Genomic DNA, 22,541 nt, shown 5'->3' with positions numbered 1-22,541 from the left:
GTATTTAATTTTGATCCAATATAAACGAACCATTAAGTTACCCCTTAATTCATCATGGTTTAGAGAATATGGGTAGACCAGAGTACTATTTTTTCTCCAAATAGCACTACTTCTAATTCATCATTTTTTATTTTACACGCAAAGTCAATAGTAAATTCACAACTTGGTTTACTTCAGGTTACTATCCTTCACACTGAATAGTTTCCCCAGCCCCATTTCTACCCAAAACAGTGGATGGGGAGAGTTTGGCTGCTACGGTTTAAGATGAGGGGCAGATGGAAATGCGGAGGTGAGAAGGAGACGAGACACAATTCCTTCTAAACATGTGTCTCAAATTCCAGAAGGATACGCAGGCAATTGTACATGTCCTGAAGAGGTTTCTCATCAGCAAAGAGCCTAGATTGTACCAGCTGATGGATAAAGTTGATTTGCATGCTATGAACCAAGGCTCGTCCATCTTCCATTCACAGGAGAAAACAAAGTGGTTAATCAGAAAAGCATACAGATCATCATAGTACCAATTATGGAAAAATATATTAACTAATAATAAATTTTTTAAAAAGAACTGAAACTATCTATGGAAACTAGAGAACATATACTTAAACGCTGATATCTCTAAGGTCAGTAGGTAACTATGATTACCATAAAATCTGCTTCAAATTACAGGATAAATTGCTAACCATATTTATTATTCAGCCAAAATGTTTCAATGATATAAAAACTCCAACATTTAAATCAATACTTAGGATTTCAATCCATATTTACGATTTACCTCCTGTTTCCTTATCCTCTACTAGAATCTCTAGCTTGAGAAGACGCCATGGAACCTCAGGATCATCTCCCATTACAGTCAAGGTGGCTTCAAATTCTCCTTCAACTCGAAACTTCACCCGGCCATTTGCTTTTAAAAGAAGAAGAGTAAGTCTACTTTGCTAAAAAAAAGAAAAAAGAGTAAGCAGCTCTTTGCTAACCCGGAACCTTCAGTCTTGCATATAAGAAATTGTAAATAGATGGAATGTTTTTTCACAAATGTTCGAACAATCAGTGGTCCCTGCATAAGCAGTAGCCACGTTCTGGGTCATTAAGCAACCAAAGGCAACTCTCCCAGCATCAAGGAGCAACAGTGATCTCACCGCCTGTCAGCTTCAAATACCATCCCTGTTTCCAGGTCATAAAAGAGAAATAAACGGCAGGGCTGAGCAGCCACAGGTTCAAACACCACCAGAATTGTAGGGCAAAACATCGTAGTGACATTTCTTTTAATAAAATCCCAAAAGCTTAAAAAAAAATTCCAACAATTCTTAAAATGAGAGCCTTCAGGTACATACCAACAGTAAGATTTGCTAATTGAGGCGGAAGATCGGTGGTTACAAGCCGATGTCTAAGGATCTGGTTCAGCTGGTGAAGGGTGGCTTGTTTCTCAGTTTTGGTAATCGGGTCTGGAGGAATAATTTTGTCCTTCAAAAAAATTTAAGTGATTTTAAAATAATGTACAAAGGGGCATACTTTTTAGCTGTGTCTTCTTAACATAGTATGTTCTTACTTTACCCAAGAGAATCTTAACACTCATTCCTGCCTTCTACAGCCAATAATAGTGACCTTTATTCTCATGCATTAGAGTGCCTCGTGATTCCCCCAGTCACCCCGCTAAGACGGTCATGCAACACGATCTTCTTCCTGCTCTGTTTATGAAACCACCTTACTGCCACGAGATGATGTCCACCGCTGCTTAAAAGTATAAAATACAATGCTACTAAGGCAGTCAAAAACCAGCACAGTACATTTAAAACACTTCCCAAAAGCAAGCAGCATGCAGTATTTTCATATGGGAAATAAATGTAAGTTACACCTGCATATCTGCCCTCCCTCAGCGAAAACAAGTGATCCACCCATTTTCATGGCTGCTCACATTCTGACCCCAATTTACTTAAACAAAACGCAATTTTAGTTATACAGGAAAAAGCAAGTAAATATTTGTTGTGAAAGTATGAAGGTTTTTGGTGGTCTACTTGATATTGTAGTAGTTCCAATGCCAAAGCCGTCAGCTTTTAAGAATGGGGTTGGTGGGAGAGAATATACTTACCCTAATGCAGGTTGGCAACCGTGGGTAAGACCCAGTAGTCAATACATCAATGGCATACGGGATGGCAAAACTAGGAAGGCGTGCATGGACCAGGGCATCTCTAGCTAATGAGGCCAAGCGATCAGCAGTGTCCACAAACAAGATGGCTTGTTGGTCTAAAAAGCTCGAGATCATCTTTAAAGCAAAGGGTAAATGCATTAATTACGCTTCCTTGGAAACCAGCAACTTTTCACTTCAAATATCATTGATTCCTTTCAGAGTAAACTTCAAGGGGAATTAATATAGGTATTTGCTGTTATAAAATATTTCTTCTAAACATTTCCAGCCCTGGCTGGTGTGGCTCACTTGGTTAGAGCGTCATCCAGCGCACCAAAAGGTGGTGCGCCGTGGGATGCTGTGGGAGGCAGCTGACTGACGGTTCTCTCCCACATCGATATATCTCTCTCTCTTCCCTTCCTCTCTCTCTCAAATCAATTAAAAACAAAACAAAATATATCCTTAGGTGAGGATAAAAAAGAGAAATTATTAAAAAGTAATTTCCCCCAGTATCTTTTTGAAAGCAAGAACCTTCTATTAATTTAATTCATTTCTTCATCCTTAACATTCCAGATACACACTATCACATTAGAAAACATAAACAGAATAAAATCCTTTTTACTACTCTTATAGACTTCTGGAGTTGGTTGGCGACAAGGAGAAAATGCTGAGATGTCCTAAATTAACTTCCAGAAGGCCAGAGGGTGGAAGGAAGGGACAGAAAGGGGGGTCAACCAGTTAGGTGCAGTGCAAAACCGACTAAAGGCTGCGCAGACTCCTTAGTGTAGGTTGGGATTATTAGATAAACTGCCAGCTGGCTGTTTCAGAGATTATCTAAAAAGAGAGAAGAGCCAGGCACCTTGAACCCCAAGAACCTCCTCCTCTTGTTGACACACGAGCTTTACAGTCATGGAATTAGCCCTAGCTACACCTTCCCCCACCCCTTTCTCTACAGCGAATGGACAGCCTTTCAGAATGGCTTACATCTTCCCCACCCCCAACTTGCTGTATGCAACCACTGGCAAAACTCCAGGATAGACATGTCTGTCTTTCCTACCTAGTCATGTTGCTGGTGGTTTAGACTCCCTGCCCCAGACAGTCTTATTTATTTGTTTGTTTGTTTGTTTATTTGCTAGCAATAGCCTAATAAATGGCAAACCATCTCTTTCAAAAAGACTTTCAGTTAAAATTTTTAACAATTGGCATTGAAGTGTGGACTCCTGGACCCAGACGACCTTGGTCTCAATGCTAACTCTGTAACTTAACTGACCCTATAACCTTGGGGAAGTTACTCAATCCCTCTGCACCTCAGTTTTTTCAACTGTGAAATGGAGATGATTTCCAACCTCATGAGGCTGTTCTGAGGATTAAGAGTTAATGCAGCCCTCGCTGGTTTGGCTCAATAGATAGAGTATCGCCCACAGGCTGAACAGTCCCGGGTTCAGTTCCAGTCAAGGGCACACACCTCATTTGCAGACTTTATCCCCAGCCCTGTTCATGGTAAGTGCAGGGGGCAACCAATCAATGGGTCTCTCTCACATCAATGTTTCTCTCTCTGTCTCTCCCCTTCCCTTCCACTCTCTAAAGATCAATGGAAAAATATCCTCCGGTGAGGAGTAACACAACAACAAAAAGAGTTAATGCATATGAAACCTTTGGAGCAGTGCCTAGAACATATAAAATACGCAATAAACATAGCTCAGTATGAGATCTAGGTCAACTTTATGCCCAATGCTGCCTTTCAAAAGGGCATCGGGGCTCTAGGCTCGTCACAAAGCTGAAATCTATTTCCTTGAAACTTCTATCTCCTACTTCTATTCTGGAACAATACTTAAGTCTCTCATGCCCTTCAAATCGGGGACGTCTAACCTATTTTCAAGCTAACAATTCCACGTCACTTCCATTAGTCTTCACATCTCCAAATTCCCGACTCCCATCCTTGTCCCACTACCTGCAGATGCTTGTATGGCAGTGGCCAACTTAAATACGGCATCCAGAATGTATACCACATCATGCCCTACACTTTCTCAGCATTTCCACACATTTTATTATCTGATTGTCACAAGTCCAGGAAACAGACAAAACCATACAATCACCATCAGCTTAGAGATAAGAAAACTGAGGCTTAGGTTAAGATACTTGCTCAAAAAAAGTCAGTCAATCAGAGACTCTATCTACAAATGTTTCTTCCGACTCTATTAGACCAGCAAAGCCCAGCAGTGCAAGTGCTACTTCTGAGACTAGTGGAAGGGACCCAAGTTTTGCCATCCCAACATATACTTTGGGGGATATTTTAAGCTGGTTATTTTTAAGAAACAAGGAGAGAACCTCGCCTGTCTAAAGGAATTTGGATGGAGAAGCCTGTTTAAGGAAAGGGAGCATCACCTTAGCATCATAATGGAAATGAGATGTGGCAGACAGGGAGGAATCCGGCAGAGCCTGTTTGTTGGGCTGCCCTCTGCGCCCCATTGTTTCTGGGTGGCGGCAGGAATGTTTACCACGCTTGCTCTTTCCCAGCTGCCTGGAAATTGCCTGCTTTTTCTCTCTGAAACACCAGGCCCCTGCCTCCCTCTCCTTTCCAAAATAGCATATAAACCTCCCTGCCCAGCGCGTCCTCCAGTCTCAGTCTTATGTAACTTCCGTAGGTACAGATTAATAGATTTGGATATTTTCTCCTATTAATGTCTCATGTTAATATGATTATTCGCCTAATCAGAAGAACTTAGAAAGATGGGAGGAATATTTTTTTGCGCCCCCACACTAGTAAAATGGATTTCTATTAATGCCACCAACACTTTATTAGAAGCCATTGCTAGCACACAGCAAGCTCGGAGTTAACTAAAAGGCCTTAATCTTTTGTTCATGAATCTTTATGAATCTCTAACAAACAAGATCTGCTTTCCCATCCCAACGTAATGCAGGCCTGGAATGTGTTTGATTTTAACATATTTAGAACCATTTTTAATCTTGCCTTCTCTCACCTTCTGAACTGGTTTTTACTCAGGTTTAGGTCCCAATTCTCCCTTTACTCGGGACACTAAAAATGCTTATCAGGCCAAAGCCAAGGCCAAAGAACAGCCAAGACCTGCCTCCAGGAAGACATGCATCAACCCCAATGGGGTGCCAAAGTTTATCCAGCCCAAGTCCCTCTACCCCAAACGTGGGTAATTAGTGAAACACTCTAAACCACCTTACTCAACTCAAAATATACTAACTCCAGCTACACTCCTTTGTCTTGGAAATCAAATGCAGAAAGATGAAAACTTTTAGTTCTGAGTAACTTATTAGTGACTCCATGTAGGCCCCTAATATCAGCACGTTCGATTTTTTTCTTTTAAGTACTCACATACCAGCTGCTAATATGGCTAACAATCTTCCTTTAAAATTTAACTGAGCACCAAACAGATATTTCTCTAAGAAAAATATACAAATAGCCACGAGCACATGTTCAAAACCATTAGTCATCACAGAAATGCAAACAAAGCCCACAATGAGACGCTCCGTGCCACCTACTAGGACAGCTGGCATCAGAATGCCACCCAAGAACAAGTGTCCGCAGGGAGAGAGGAGCCCTCCCCTCCCACCGTGCTGGCAGGAATGTCAAATGGACAAGCGTTTTGGAAACAATTGGCAGGTCCTCAAATAATTTAACACAGAGTTACTATATGACCTATAAGTCCACTCCTAGCTATACACCCGAGGGAAATGAAAACACATGTCCACACAAAGCTGTACGTGAATGTTTATAGCAGCATTATTCGTAATAGCCAGAAATTGGAAATAACCTAAGTGGCCGTTAACTGGTGAGTGGATAAACAAACACCATACAATTCAGCTACAGGAAACAATGAAGTGCCACTACATGCTATAATATGAGTGAACCCTGAAAACATTATGCTTGGTAAAGGACAGTCACAAAAGCCCACATATGATTATTTCAATTATATGAAGTGTTCAGGAGAGGCAAATCTATAGAGATAGCAGATTATTGCTTGCTGAGGGCTACGGGCAGGTAGTTGGGGACGACAGCTAAAGGGTAAGTGATGAAAATGTTCTAAAATTGACCGCGGTGATGGTTGCATGTTCCTGTGAATACACTAAAAGCCACCAAATTGTGCACTTTAAATGGGTGGATGGTATGGTATGTAAACTACATTTCAATAAAGCTGGTTTTTGTTTTTTTAAATAGCTCTAATAGAATAAGAAATATTTCTCTTTTTCTTAGATAAAACATTAATCAGACTAAACTATATTTATACACTCAGCTATACATGTAATATGTCTGGCATGGCTAAAGATCATGATCTATTAATCTCAAGCACCTCTAAAGACACTGAATAATCATTAGGTTGAGAACAGAAGTGTCAAGACACAAATAATTCTCTAATTCTCTAGCTGATGAACTTTATCTTTGACATAAACACATCTGTATCTACATCCACAAAATGGAAACAACATAAATTCAATGAGACTTTATCAGAATGACTTATTTGAATAGCCAATTCAAAATAAATAACAACACTATACTATGAATCAGTGAAAGATGAATGCAATATGGCTTGATATCAAAATTAAGAGTTTTGGTTTTTGTTTGATATGTTATTGAAGCACACCTCAGTAGTAACAAACAGGTAACTTAAATACCCATAACTTGGGATTTAACAACTGAACACTTTGAACAACTGAACAACTGAACACTTCGGTTTGATATACTTTAGTAACACCTAGCTTTTCACTGAACATCTTAAGCTGTGCTCAGTAAAGTTTGGAGAAGGAGTAGATGAATAAACAAACAGATATATGCCTTTATCAGCTCTGTGACCTTGAAGGAGCCGCTTAACTTCCAGGGAACGTATTGCTTCCTCGTTTGTAAAATAAGAAATACTGACTGTCATGCTCACAGGGCGTCAAGAATCAACAGGCAAAATATAAGGGAGTGCTTTGCAAACTAAGGAATCATACAAGTATAAGTTAACCACTCCCCCATTTAGTCAAAGCCTCTTAATTAATATCTTCTGGTTAATGATGTCTCCAGATATTGCCTAGTTTTATTTCTATCCATAAGCAAATACTAAGCTTCTACAGAAATATATTATACATTATCATCAGAAATATTTTTCACATAAGTAATGTTTCTCAAATCAGTGTATGTCAGTTAAAGCTAAAATTAGAATCTCTGTCTATTGTAAATTAACATTCCACAAAGTTTTTTTATATAAAATAAAATAAAAAGTTTAACTCACCGCACATTTTTCCACTTTGCCAGCATTATTGGCCCATTTTACTAAAGCTAGTAATCGAACAAAGAGCTGACGTGTCCGGCTAGCAAATTGTACTATTTCTATTTTCCTATAAAAATAAAACAATTCTTAATAAATCAGCATATTTAAACGAGAACTTCACAGTTTATTTAATCTGAGCTAAAGTATGTCTCAATCTTTGTTTAAAACCATTACAACAAAATGAACCACTTAAAATATTTATCTAAATACATATAAATTATTATGTTTTATATACCACCTGCATATGCCTTATTATCTGTCATAAATCCAAAAGAATGTTTTAGCAATAAATCACATTTAAAAATTAATTTTATACTGCAATAAAAGTTGTTTGCTAAAATATAGTAAACTCATAGATATAAAGTTACTATATAGACATTAACTGGGTCACAGAGGGGACCAAATTAGGAATTAGGAATTTTATAATTGAAATTATGAGTTATGCATTAGTAACCTTTTGGTAAGAGGAAAGAATTGAAATAGAGCTCACAACTGTATTATTCCTACAAAAGCAAGGGCACAACTTAAAATTAAATAATAAAAGAATTTAGCCATGCAACTGTACCAAACGAATTTCAATGATAAACTTAGATATTCAATTAGCCAAGCAAAGAAAGTAAGTTGAGTACTAAAAGTAAAAGCTATGTCTGTCCATACTATTTCTATTCTATGCCCACTATAATCCTTTTTCTCTCAATGCTTATTCATCTCCTTATAAAGTCTTTAAAGCTTAATTAAAGGCTTTATGTTGTCAATCGATGTATTAGCTGGACCTCTCAACTTCATGTCATCTACAGAACTGATAATCAGACCTCTCATGGTTTACCTACGACACTGAAAAGCATCTTTGATGGGCCAGGACCAAAGACAGGACCCAAACAGCACACCAGGCTCTCTCCAATTGGATTCTGGAAGGCAGCTATGCTCACCACTATACCACCAACACTGCTCCAACTGGATTCTGACCTGTCAATCTTAGTACAGCTGTTCAATGACCTGCAGATCCGATCCACATCTCTGCATCTCGCCAACAGCAATACTCTGGTACAAGGCACCAGAATAAAATGTCTGCTGAAGTATAATCCTGACTGAAGACTATAGAGTTGAGCTCCTATCGAGAACACACATATGCCCGAACAGTATGGCTGAGTGGTTGAGCATTGCCCTATGAATCAGGGGATCACAGTTCAATTCCCAGTCAGGGCACAGGCCCAGGTTGCGGGCTTGATCCCAGTGAGGGGGTGTGCAGGAGGCTGATCCATGATTGTCTCTCATCATCGATGTTTCTCTCTCTCACTCCCCATTTCCCTCTGAAATCAATAAAAATGTTTTTTTTTTAAAGGCATACATAGCCCACAAATAACCTGACAGGCTTTCTTTTTTTTCTTTTCTATTTTATTGATGTTTTACAGAGCGAAAGGGAGAGGGATAGAGAGCTAGAAACATCGATGGGAGAGAAACATGGATCAGCTGCCTCCTGTACACTCCCCTCGGGATGTGTCTGCAACCAAGGTACATGCCCCTGACCAGAATCAAACCCACCCTTCAGTCCACAGGCTGACGCTCTAACCACTGAGCCAAACCGGCCAGGGTCTGACAGGCTTTCTTAAGGATCATCCAGCAATATTACTGGAAGTATAAGGAGAAGAATCAAGGGGGCAAATACAGTTGTGACTTCTGCCAGTGAAGGATCCTAAAAGAGAAAATGAGCAAGCCTCACAGGCAAGAGGGACACGGCAGGATGATAAAGGTGCCTCATGATCTGGCAGCACCTCAGCACAGGGGCTCAGCACTGACTGTCCCTCTAAGGCTCCTCTTCCAGGACAAGCCTATTTGTACATCAGTGATCTGGCTTCCCCCTTCGGCCCACCGTACCGCGGGTTTTTACACCGTGCTTTCTCACCACGCTGTCTCAGGGAGAGGTTCTCCAGAGCCCTGCCCACCGTGTGGACAGCACACATCCTGACTTTCATTTCCATGTCCCTCCTGTAGAACTGGCCAGCCAAACTGTAACGCAGGCACGCTTCACTTTTCCTTTCACCTCTTTCTGATCTATGTCTCATTCTATCAGAAAGGTCAGTTGAGGGGAGAGGGAGAGTGTAATCATCAATAAAGGCTAAAATCCTCTCCAGTGGCTTGGCCTTTAAAAAGCTTAAACTAAGGAGCATAAGAGGTGCCAAAAAAATAGCCAAATAGCCTATGCTGTAGCCATGCTATCTCCATCACAAGATTTCTTTGAAACGTAATTTATCTTGCTCCTTCGCTATGGAAACATAATAGTGTTTAGTTGTATCTTAAGCCTCAAACTGCAACTGAATCAAAATCCTCTCAACTCTAAAACAGCAACAATAGTAGGCAAATGTCAAGTCTCTAAAGATATCTAATTGCATCATTGTAGCAAATGGTAAACTAGCAGCCAACTTTTCAAGCCAGTCTATTCCTTAGCTTCTTCCGTTTTGTTTTACAACTTCTCAGGGATTTGACCGGGCCAGTGACTTAGAAAAGGTTTTTAAAACCTAAGATCCACAGCTGGTCTCACACCAAGAAATGATGAGAAAAAATCACCCCGGCTCTCTGGGCCTAGGTTTCCGGCCTGCAGCGCTGCCATCATGTCCAGCCGCACTCTCACTCTCTCACACATACACACACACACATACTCATAGATACAGCAACACAGACACAGACTGAAGGTTTTTTTCATACTCACCTTTCCACATCAGATTTCCTTGGCAGTCTGAGAAGAAGAAAAAAGAAAATGACTAAATATATGCACACCTTCATTAAAACATAATAGTTTTTACTTTGGCCCTATTAACCACGTTAGGTTTCAGAAAAACTAGATAAACGGCCACTACAGGCCTGTGTGGCTACCAACTCTTTTATAAGTTTCCAGCAATCCGGCTATCAGGGAGAAGCTAACAAAGGAACATTTCTCTCCATTCAAAACGCTTCCAAAGTATTGTAGGAACCTCACACGTTCACGAAGCCCCAGCCTTACATTAGCACACTGCAGCAGAGAGTCAGAGAAAGCGTTATTTTGAGGCCAAAGTGGCCCCCGATGCAGAGCACTACTTAGGTGCCAGTCCCCCCATATCCAGGGGAAGCTCGCCTCCAGCAGTGCGCCTCCCGGTTTTGTTGTGGGCAAAGCTGGCAGCTGAGCACACAAAAGAGCCAGTGTCCGCCAGGGCTTCGCAGTAATTGTGATGCTGCGTGTGAGCAGATGTAAATTATTTATGTTACTTTCAAACAGCTCCAGTAAGGTTTTGGGTCTTCCTAATTTCTTTGTTTGCTAGTTAGTCCTCCAGGACTGACAGCCACAACCACCATCACCATTTCCCCTGGCCCCCCTGGCTGGTAGCACTCTCCACCCACAGATGCTTTGAGAAAGGCCCTGAGCTGCCTGCCTCCTGAGTCACCCCAGGGTCCCAGACGCAATGGCCTGAACTCTGAAGCCTCCCCCAACAGTGCATCGTTCTTGAAGAATATACACCAAGACCTTAGACCCTCTTCTCCCACCCACATGCAGGCAGACGAAGCCCACCACGAGGGAAAACTATTAAAAGGAGCTCTGGCTGGCAGTCACCTACAGTCCCTATGGCAGACAGTGGGATGGGAGCTGAAATATCCCAGCACTGAAGGAGACCAGGTAGGAGCTGGGAGAACAGGCAGACCAGAGGGTGAAGCAGAAAGTCCAGCTTTGTTGGAAGATGGGAGTAAAAGCAGCTGCTGAGTTCCTCTCCATGTGGAAGCTCTTGAGAGCAGGGCCCTGTCCGCAGGGAAGGAGAGACTGAGAACGACGGGGGCCAGAGAGACAGACAGACAGAGCCTTTGGGGTAGAAAGCACTGCAGTCATCGCTCCAGCTCTCCACCTGTCCCTGAAAGGGTCATCCCATGTCACAGGCGGTGTCATGTCAGGGACAAAGGGCAGGCTTTGCTGTCTACATCCCCGCCCCCCAAATTCCTCCTAACCTATTTTAAATTCCTTTCCAGATAACAAAGCCACCATTTGGGGCAAAAGCCTTAAACTGCTAGTCTTTTGGAAATGGTAAGTCACAGAAACTTATTTAAACCTAAATGTGGGTTAAGTTTACAAGACTGAAATGCTAGCACTTTCTGATTTTAAAGAGGTTTAAAAAAGAATAGAAAGAGTCAAGGCAGAGTATAAACTCTAAGATGTGGTCGTGTGTATTGGGGAGTGGGGGTGGGAGAGTGTGGCAGGAGGAGGAAGTGGACAAGCAAAGGAAAAAACAGAAATCTGGGGCCTAAACCAAATCACCTTAAGTGCTAAGGCTGCTTTTTCATTCCATAGTTCACAGACAAGCATCAAACGTGGCAGAAATAAGACTCTTATAAGAACACAGGTCTTACATTATTAACACATTACTCCTGACAGTTCCTACCTGGAACAAGGAGAAATACATGACTTAGGAACTTCCAAGGTAAGTTCCTAAACCACTGGTCGGCAAAATGCGGCTCTCGAGCCACATGCAGCCTCTTTTCCCCTTGAGTTTTTAGCAAAGGCCAGCTGAGGAGTACTCTAATTAAGTTAATAACAATGTACCTACCTATGTAGTTTAAGTTTAAAAAATTTGGCTCTCAAAAGAAATGTCAATCGTTGTACTGTTGATATTTGGCTCTGTTGACTAATGAGTTTGCAGACCACTGCCCTAAACTAATTTTGGTAACCACAAATCGAGAGAGAAAAAAGTTTATCAAAAGCAACAACAAATCTTCCCATCAAATTCCCCATGATCTACAACGACCATTCTAAAAATCCACTCACTAACGTGTTAAATCAATGAATAATCAGGTAATCCCCTACTGTGTCAGGCACTGTCCTAGGCCCTGGGGAAAGGAGCAACCAAATCAAAATCCATCCTCACTGAGCTTCCAGGGCGGGGAGAAACCAAACAAAGCAGTGAGCAGAGGACAGACTGAGGAGACAGAGCTTCCCAGGACAGTCAGAAAAAGTCTGAACCAAGTCCTGAAGGAGGTGAGAAAGCAAACCTCACAGATTGCTGGGAGCAGGCAGCGGCAGGTGAAGTTAGAGGGGAGGGAGGGAGGGAGGGAAGGAGGGAGGGAGGGAGGGAGTGCAGGCACAGGTCAATGCAGGGGGTTACCTGATTACTCATCGATTTAGCACATTAATGAATGAATGTGGGGAACACCTGGCCGGAGGGCTGTATCAGGCCCACGAAATCATTTGGTCTGGCCCTGCCAAGACATTAGAGGTGAGTTAATTAAATATCTGACCAAATATAGCAGGCTAATGTTTAAGTTGACAATTTTGTTCGGCCTGCAAATGATGTTATAAATATCCAAATGGTCCTTGGCAGCAAAAAGGGTCCCCCACCCCTGATAGAGGGCCTTAAAGCCAAGGTGACCACATTCCTGGTTTACCCAAGATAGTTCCAGTTTATGCCTGCTGCTTTGACATGACTACCAACAGCACCATCTTTCATGCCCAAAAGCGTCCTGATTTCAACCATCAATTTTATGGTCACCCTATAAATAGGTGACTATAAAAACGTTTACTCTGAGTGAGGTGGGGAACCACGAGAGGGTTGTGAGCAGGTCTCAAAGGATCATCCTGGCTATTTTTTGGAGGAAAAACCTGAAGAGGGAAAAGGCAGCAGTGAAGATACCAGTAGCAGACTACTGAAGTAACGTGGGCGAAGGACTAGCACCGGATGGAAATACTGACAAGCGGTCAGATTCTGAAGTCCAAGATGACAGGCTTGCTGCTGAACTGTACTGTGGGGCTAGAAAAAAGAGGAGCCAGGAATTATCCCGGTATTTTTGGCCGAAGCAACAATAGGAGGAATCGAGATATTATTCCGTGAGACAGGAAAGGTTTGGAAAGATTGAGTGGAAGCAGGAGTTTGGTTCTGGACTGGACACTTAAATGCCTGTGAGTATTTACATGTAGGCATCTGGGTAGAGAGTCTGGAGATCTATGCTAGAGATCTAAGTACGGCAATCATAGTCATGTAAAGTGTATGGGACTAAAAGGGTATACTTATTCTACAGCAATAAACAGATGTTCCTCTCTTCATAAGTAAATCCTAAAATAGCAAGAACACCACAATAATTCAAAGAATTTCTACAAATCCCTATGGGAAAACAAATTACACAACCACTCAGAGCAGCAGTTTTTAACACTTCGCCAGAGCTAAACATAGGACACATAACCTTCACATACATGAAATTTTCTCATGGACACGCTTGGATTTTTATGAAATCCAACAATAAATGGTATAAAGAAGTATAATACTACAATAATCCCTAATCATGACATCTTACGTTTCTTATTAGAAAGGAGTAGACTTTTTTCTGTCCCATTCAATAAAGTACAGAATGTGAGAATGATGTTTTACAGGAATGAGGAATCTTTTCAAATTCTTTTAGTCATATGCAAACAAATATTTTAACAAGTTACTATGACAATTTATAGCCTAATATCTATATACTAATTATTTCCATTGAAAACACTGATCTGTTCTGCAACAGATAAAAGATACAAACTAATATAGATTAAAAACTTGTAATTCTCAACTTTTCCTGAACCTGGAATAAAACATGCAAAATAGTCCAGTATACACACCGCCGAATTTTATAGCGCCTTTTCTCAGCACACTGAAAATCATTCCCGTGCTCTGACCCTCCTCCGAAGGCATTACATCCTAATCATGTGCCAAGGCAATTCATGGGTAACTTGATTTATAAATTCTCTTCATACACCAAGAAACTGTAACAGCACACCAGTTACAAAATACCTTTTACTTACACTACCTGCGTTACGATTCCAAATGTTCTAGAAAAAAACCCGGGGTCCAAATTATGGTATTATTGGATACACACTCCAGCTCCGAGCTCAAGCTTAGTCAGAAGCAATTACAACCCACATCTCAAATGTACCGTCAAGATGCTGTAAAACAGATCTCGCATCTTTGAGATTTTTTTTTTTTAAGCTCGATTGTATTCCTCAACCCTAACGTTGGGCTCCGGGCTAAAACGCTTCCAGCCCAGAAATCAATCCAGTTCTGCTGGCAACCTGAGCAAGAATCCCCAAGGTGAGGTTCTCAATGCGAGCCTAGCAACATGCATAATTAACAAGTCTCGGTGGCTGCTTCTCCAGAAAGACCCCAAACGCCAAGCCTCTGTCCTCCCTGCGCCTCCGCTACGCCCCGGGAGCTCAGCGCTCCGAGCAGCCGGCACAGGAGAAAACAGCAGCCTCTAGGGGAAGACAGCGGTGCTGGCCCCTCCGCCGCTTGGGCGGGAAGGGGAACTGCGGAGCGGGCATGGGATCGCGGCACTTACAGGTCCGTCAGCACCAGGAGCTCCGAGTAGGCCCGGTGCAGCAGAAATTCGATGAGGGTGCTCAGCCGGTAGCCGGGGCTCGCCGCGGCCGCAGCAGCCGCCGCCACGGCGGCTCCAGGGGGAGGAGGCGCCGGCGCTGACGCGGGGCCGCTGCTGCCTCCGCCGCCGCCTCCGGGCGGGACCAGCTGGTGGTTCTCCAGCTGCACGGGGGGCATGGCGGCACGGGGTCGGGCGAGGCGCAGCGGCCCTGGAGCCTCCCGGGGGGCTCGGTCGCCGCGCCGAGGTGGGCGCGGGCAGAGTCAGCCGCCTACCGCCCGAGCGCCTCTGAACAGGAAGCCGAGCGCCGGGCGCGGAGGCCCGCCCCCATGAAGCAAGGAGCCCGCCCGCCCCAGGGACAGCAGCGAGGGGCGGGGGGAGGGCGGGGAAGCGGGACGGCTGCCGCAGAGAAGCTGCGCCTCCGCCACGGATCAGAGTCCGCTCCGCCAGGCAGCCGCAGCAACCATATTGACGGCCCAAAGCGGAAGTCGATAGCAGACCGGAAGGGGAACCTGCAGGGGGACTTCCGACAGTTCCTGGCCTTTCTCCAGGCGGTTGGGCGCCAGGACGCTCGCGGCGGGGCGGAGACGGGGCGGAGGGAGGCGGGGTTAGGGGAATAGGCGGGGCCGAGGCGCGGGCGGGAAAAGCGGAAGCGCGGCCGCGCGCCACCGGAAGCGGCTGTGTGGGCGGAGCCTGCGCGTCACCGTGAACGTCAGCGGTCGCCCCGCCCTCGCCCTGGCGGCCCTCAGGTTTTAAAAGGCTGCGGTTTGCCTGAGGTAACTCTCCGCGCTCCCGGGCGGTTCGCCGGTGCGGCCGCCACCCGCTCCTCCTCAGTTTTCGTGGGTTGTGCTTCTGGAATCGCCAGGAGGTGGCCGCGGCTGGTGATTTCTCAGGCCTTTGCGCCTCCCACGATCCGCTCATGCGCCTTCCGTGGGATAGAAAGCGTTGCCGTCATTTTTTTTTTTTTATGACTGTGGGAAAAGGTGCGAGAAAATATGATTGGAGGGAGAAGCCAGGCCGCTGGCGGGATAAGGTCACTAATGGCGTTGAATGGCTGCTGGTCTTATTACGACCCCCCAAATCCAGGCAGTTTTAGCACAAAAAACGGCCCCTCAGCCCTCCCCGCTGGCCTCACCCGCTCCTGGCCCTGCCCTGCGGGAGCCGCCCTGCCCGACGGCTTTCGGCTCATCTGTGCCCCCCACACCCGCCACTCCCTCTTCCAAACCCGCCTTTCCTCTGGCTTCCTGCTTAAAAACGGGATCTCAACCTCGCCTGCACCTGAGACTAAGGGGCGGGGAGGGGGAGCTTTAAAAAATACTCTGCCAGCCCCACAGAGACTACTTAATGGGTCTCATTGTGAGGTCTGGGTTTGGGATTCTAGAATATTCCCAGCGATGTGCAGAAATTCGGTTACAAAGCGCCCGTTGCTGCGACCCGTTTCCAACAGCCTTTGGCAGATGCCGGTCTGAGGCGCCGTTCCCTGCGGTTAAATCCTCGCCCTCTTCACCCGGCGGTCCCTCCAGAGCCATTCCGGGGCTCCCGCAGGTGTGACCTCCTGGGGAACAGCCGGCCCCTCCTCTGTGGCGATCAAACACTTTTCCACACAGTTCGCCGAGGTGCGCTGCCAGACTCCCCCGTCCCCACGCAGGCGACCTCAGCGAGCAAACACATTTTTAAAACAAGTTAGCTCCAATTACCATTTCTTTTGTAGTTTTGATTTGTTTTATTGAAGTTTTTCCCGAACCCTATTTTGAAAAGTATTAAGTTCAAACCCCTGGTGGTCACATACACACAAAAGAGAGGCGGTTGTACAACATGGTCCTTGAGATCTTTTTTAAAAATATATTTTTATTGATGTCACAGAGAGGAAGGGAGAGGGAGAGAGAGAAACATCCATGATGAGAGAAAATCATGGATCAGCCGCCTCCTGCATGCCCCACACTGGGGATAGAGCCCTCAGCCCCGGGCATGTGCCCTTGGTTGGAATTGAACCTGTAACTTCAGGTCTTTTCTAACGCTCAGATTCTGTGTGATATTGTTAGGACTTTTACTCTGCCTTATTGCACATGTTAACCACTTTCTGTTTGGCAGTAGGGTTCTACTAGTATCTACAGAGAATACAATGACCTTGCAAATAAAAGGAAAAATTAATGGGGTTTTATAAAAGAGTCACACCCATAAGATTAGAGTTTATTGAAATTTCTGTGAGTTTGAATAGATACCTTTAAAAATTGAAAACTCGTTATTTAAAAGGATGTTCTAAAGGAAAATAGGGCCCTGACCAGTGTGCTCAGTGGTTAGAGCACAGGCCCTCTCACTGAGGGGGGCACCTTCCCCAACCCCAGTAGGGGCACCTCGAGGGGAGGGGGCAACCAATTCACGTCTCTCTCACGTGGTTGTTTCTCTCTCTCCTCTCCCTCCCATCCTCTCTAAAAATCAATGGGGAAAGACTATTGCTGGGTGAGGATTAACATAAATAAAGGAAAGTAGGTTGAAAGTACAGTAGTTGGACTGAGACTTTGTATGCTTGGATTATTGGAAGTCAGGCAGGTAGTGTACATGAAAGCTCACAAAAGGGGTGATGGCCCACCTTCCAGCTGAGAGGATAGCCACCAGGCAAAAAGAAATAGACAGTGTTACCCTAACCGGTGTGGCTCAGTGGAGAGAGCATCAGCCTGTGGACTGAAGGGTACCAGGTTCATTTCCAGTCAAGGGCATGTACCTTGGTTTTGGGCACATCCCCAGTAGGAGGTGTGCAGGAGGCTGATGATCCATGTTTCTCTCTCATTAGTGTTTCTAACTCTCTGTTTCTCTCCCTTCCTCTCTGTAAAAAAATCAATAAATATATATATTTTTAAAAAATAGGCAGTGCTGGTAGAAAAAGTGAGCAGGAAGGAAAGAAAATGTCAGCGTGTCTGTCCTAGAGAGGCACACACAGCAAGGCCATGCAAGGCCCCTTGAGACTGGTGGCCCCCTCTCCCATAAACCAGTGGAGAGATTTGTATAGAATTCATTTTTACTTCAAAATTCCAGCCCATCATTTCTAGAGATTTTTCAATAAGATACAGTGAGCCAAAAAGGGAAGGAAACTCCCAATGCTATGTTAAGAGCAAAGTTGAGAGAGAAAACAACGCTCAAGAACATGTGAATTATAATTTTTATTTTCTATTTTTGAACATCTCCAAAATTCTTTCCTGTGAATGTTACCAAAAGATTGTTGAATTAGATACTCTTGAGGGATAGGTAGGGTCTGAAATAAGATTGCCAAAAACTATGAGGTGGTTAATTCCTCAGTAATTTCATTTACATATATATTTTCCAAATTTTCAGAGTTTTATCTTTTTGCCAAGCCCAAACTGGAAATGTATTCGTTGTATTGAGACCTAGACTATATTAAATCCAAACTATTTGGGATTTTTTTGTGTGGTTTTTTTAAACATGTTTTATTGATTTTTTTACAGGGAGGAAGTGAAAGAGATAGTTAGAAACACTGATGAGAGAGAAACATCGATCAGCTGCCTCTTGTACACCCCCCACTGGGGATGTGCCCGCAACCAACGTACATGCTCTTGACTGGAATCGAACCTGGGACCCCTCAGTCCGCAGGCCAATGCTATATCCACTGAGCCACACCAATCAAGGCGAATCCAAACTATTTGACTTTGAGGACTACCAGGATATAAAAATACATGTGGATAAATCTTTACCCTGAAGTCTGATATCAGGGAAAGCTTGTATCATTTCCTGGAATCATTGTATTACCATTTCTCTCACAGCAGCAAATTTAGACTACATTGCCTTATATTTGGCAGCAAAGTAACAGTTATGTCATGCTGGATTTCCATATCAGTCCGTTATTTCCTCTTTATGGATGTTGCATTCAATTACTCTGATATTATAGGCCATTATTTATGTCAAAGCCTTTTCTCTTTGACAACAGAACATGCAGAAACCTATATTGATGAAGAGTGGCACTGAACACTAAACTCATCTGTCTCTGGTATGCAGTTGTCACAGCCCAATTCCAGACTTTGCCAGTTCTAGACTGACCTCAGCCAAACACCAGGTTAGGTTTCACAGTGGGACTGGGCACTGACTTGAGAATGATAAAAGAACTGCCTGAGTAGAAGCTGGTGCTATTTTTTAAAACTCGAAGCCACATAGCCCCCATTGTGTGAGTTAGGAATGATTTGGACTGCAAGAACAGGCAGTGTGTGGCCGAAACCGGTTTGGCTCAGTGGATAGAGCGCCGGCCTGCGGACTGAAACAGGTCCCGGGTTCGATTCCGGTCAAGGGCACGTACATTGGTTGCGGGCACATCCCCAGTGGGAAGTGTGCAGGAGGCAGCTGATGGATGTTTCTAGCTTTCTACTCTTCTCCCTTCCTCTCTATAAAACAATAAAATATACTATATTTTTTAAAAGAACAGGTAGTGTGCTAACAGTAGATAGGAATTCATTTTCTGTTTAGCTCAGTGCCGCTGACTAACTGGTCAGGTATTGCATGTTTTAAAAATTCTTGCAGCACACCAATTGAAAAATCACTGCTCTGCAGTGTCCTGGGTTGCCAGCAGTTTTTGTATATTGTGCTTTGTGTTTTCATGTCACATCTTGTCTACGGAACACTCTTCTGTGTCTCTTGATTCTGGGGAGATGAAGAAGAGGAAAGCAACTATCCTTAAAACAGAGTTTGGCCCCCAAATAACTATTGAGTAAATATTTCCAATAGCCCCTTTTCAAATTGATATTAGAGATTCTAAGTAGAGAGGGACCATTTTCTGATGGGCCCACTTAACTGGCGGTAATGGAAATGTAGTGCTACATATAATTTACGGAGTAATTCTGTTTGTTTCATACAGTAGTACCTATTATATTATTTGATTTTGTATTTCAAAAACATGTAACTAGCAAATATCTCTATCTTTTTCTCTTAATTCCATACCCTAGCCAACAAAATAAGAGCCTTAACATACATTCAGTTTTCTCTTTCACCTGTGTCCCTTACATGCTGAGGTCACCTGGCCAATTAGTGGGACTGTTGTTGGTTTTTTTCCCCCACCAATGTTTACTTAGATTTGTTTTATTTTCTCTTCCTTTAAAAAAAATATATATTTTATTGATTTTTTACAGAGAGGAAGAGAGAGAGGGACAGAGAGAAACATCGATGAGAGAGAATCATCTATTAGCTGCCTCCCGCACACCCCCTACTGGAGATGTGCCCGCAACCAAGGTACATGCCCTGGACCGGAATCAAATGCGGAACCTTTTAGTCCTCAGGCTGACGCTCTATCCATGGAGCCAAACCGATTTCGGCTCTCTTCCTTCTTGACTCGTTTTTATTTTGCCATATCACATCTTCAAGTAATTCTTTCAAAAATAGTTTACATATCTAGACACAGAAAGTTTGCAGTTGTTGGTGTTTGGGAAAAACAATTTAGAGGTGCAAAGCAAAAGTGTTTCATCTAGCCCTCAAGGCTGAATGCTACAGAGGCTTGGTATAAAATTCTAGGATCGAGACAAATTTCCCTCAGAATTTTCAAGGCACTGTCTTATAGTATCCATTGTTATGGATTTGATCTTATTTATTTGTAGCTACTCAGTTTATTTTTTTCTCTGAATGCATTTAGGATTCCCTCTAAATGATAAGATCACAGTTTCACAATAAGGTATGCAGGTAAAGGACTTTGTGAAAGTAAAACCCTCCGTGCAGGCGGTGAGACATAGGGGCCTGCAGGCGTGTCCTTTCTGAGCTCTGATAACATTTACTTCTTCATTCCTTTCCTTCCACTATCTTGTTTCATCCTTGGAGAAGTGCCACCATGTGGACGTTTAAACTTCTGGATCCAGCTTCCGTGTCTCTTACACTTTTCATTTCTTTGTTCCTATGCACTGTATTCTGGAAAAATCCCCTGGTTCAGTTTTCATCTGTGTGTAAGGCTGAAGTTAAGCCAGCATACAGTTTTAAAGGCATACTGTTCCAAGTCTCACTGATTAGGTGTATATTGTGATTGTTTGATACTTGTGCTATACTGTGTGTGTGTGTGTGTATTTAATTTAAAAAAAAATATTGATTTTTTACAGAGAGGAAGGGAGAAGGATAGAGAGTCAGAAACATCAATGAGAGAGAAACATAGATCAGCTGCCTCCTGCACACCCCCCACTGGGGATGTGCCTGCAACCAAGGTGCATGCCCTTGACCGGCATAGAACCTGGGACTCTTCAGTCCGCAGGTGGGCGCTCTATCCACTGAGCCAAACCAGTTAAGGTGTGTGTGTGTATTTTTAAAGAGGCCTATGCGGGGAAGAGTTGTTCCCAACCATTTATTTATTTATTCATTTATTTGTTTTTATCTTCACCTGAAGGTATGCCTTTCAGTGATTCCCAAGAGAGAGACCCAGAGAGAGAGAGAGAGAGAGAGAGAGAGAGAGAGAGAGAGAGAGGGAGAGAGAGAGAGATTGATGATGTGAGAGAGAAACATGGATCAGTTGCCTTCCATATGTGCCCAGACTGGGGATGGAACCTGAAATTCGGTTATATACCCTGCCTGGGAATTGAACCGGTGACCCTTCAGTGTGCCAGGATGCTCCATCCAACTGAGCCACCCCAGCCAAGGCATCAGTAAATATTTTTAATATCATCCCTGGGTGTTTTGTTATTCTTTTTTAGCACATCTCTTGAATATTTTAGTTCAGTGATCATATATTTCATTTCTAAAAGATCTAGTTTTATCTTTTGCCTCATGCACTTTCCTCTAGACTATCTCTGAGAATATTATACTTAATTTTAAAGTCTTCTTTGGCCTGCTGTGTTAACTGTTTATTCCATATGGGTAGTTTGCTAATCTTTTTTATGGTTATTCTTGGTTTTGTGCTTATATTTCTTTGAGTTATTTTATTCTGTCTATAGATTTTTGTTCCTGTAATGAATCTGGCATTGTGAGCAATAAGAAGTTCTAGATAGGTTTTAGTTATCTGAATTAATCTGTAATGTAACACTTTTAGTAGTAAAATATATAAGTATTTTATATATTGGACATTTTTGTTTTTGTTAATCCTCACCAAGGATGTGTTTCCATTGATTTTTAGAGAGAGTGGAATTGAGGGGGAGAGACAGAGAAAGAGAAATATAGATGTGAGAGAGACACATCAATTGGTTGCCTCCCACACACACCCTGACCAAGGCCGGGCCCTGACCAGGGGTAGGGATCTAGCCCGCAACCAAGGTACGTGCCCTTGACCAGAATTGAACCCAGGACCCTTCAGTCCACTGGCTAAAACTCTATCCACTGAGCCACACCGCTAGGGCGGCATGGACATTTTATGGGTATGGGAATAACTGCTACAGGAGTGGGGCCACCTTTATGAGCAGGCATGCTGTGTGGGAGGTTTTGAGGGGGAGAATCTCCCTGAAAAATCAAAATCTTAGGAATATGCCTCTTTTGGGTTTGAAGTCCAAATTTATACTACCCACATAGTTCAGTTATCATACACTCTAAAATCAACATAAAAAAATTGATCCTGGTCCCATTTTACCTCCTCGAGAACTGGATGTGCCAATTATCACCTCGCTGCCTCTCAGCTCTAAATCCACCTTTCTTGGCCCTGCTTTGTGATCCTGGATCTGGTAAACATTTTTCCTTTGCCAGATGGTGCAATGTCAGGCTTTGCCAAGTGAGGGTGCTGAAGGAACAGTGCAAAGCCTCGCAGCGGCAGGAGCTCGTCTTTCTGGTCTGGCGATTTTGTTTGCCCCCTGAATCTATGGTTCAGCTGTCAGTGGTGTGCCGGA

General features: G+C 43.4%; 1 protein-coding gene across 3 annotated transcripts in view; it reads right to left on the bottom strand.

Moving 5' to 3' along the window:
- Positions 1–15,240, bottom strand: part of MED14 (mediator complex subunit 14) — a 58,189-nt gene extending 42,949 nt beyond the window's left edge. For 2 of the 3 annotated variants that reach the window (XM_036460502.2, XM_036460503.2), the window contains exons 1-7: positions 14,722–15,240; positions 10,109–10,135; positions 7,363–7,468; positions 2,084–2,257; positions 1,329–1,458; positions 773–901; positions 350–457 (exon numbers count right to left, since the gene is read on the bottom strand). In XM_036460502.2, coding sequence (XP_036316395.1) covers positions 350–457; positions 773–901; positions 1,329–1,458; positions 2,084–2,257; positions 7,363–7,468; positions 10,109–10,135; positions 14,722–14,936 — 889 coding nt within the window. In that variant the 5' untranslated portion in view covers positions 14,937–15,240. Of the gene's footprint in view, positions 1–349; positions 458–772; positions 933–1,328; positions 1,460–2,083; positions 2,258–7,362; positions 7,469–10,108; positions 10,136–14,721 lie in introns of those variants that run through there. The other variant, XM_036460504.2, reaches the window with a different exon arrangement.
- Between the last annotated feature and the right edge of the window lie 7,301 nt (positions 15,241–22,541).

Source organism: Pipistrellus kuhlii, unplaced genomic scaffold, assembly GCF_014108245.1.
Source record: "Pipistrellus kuhlii isolate mPipKuh1 unplaced genomic scaffold, mPipKuh1.p scaffold_m20_p_32, whole genome shotgun sequence".
Classification (NCBI taxonomy): Eukaryota; Metazoa; Chordata; class Mammalia; order Chiroptera; family Vespertilionidae; genus Pipistrellus; species Pipistrellus kuhlii.
Note: the sequence above shows the minus strand (reverse complement) of the source record. Positions and strands in the feature narration are given on the sequence as shown.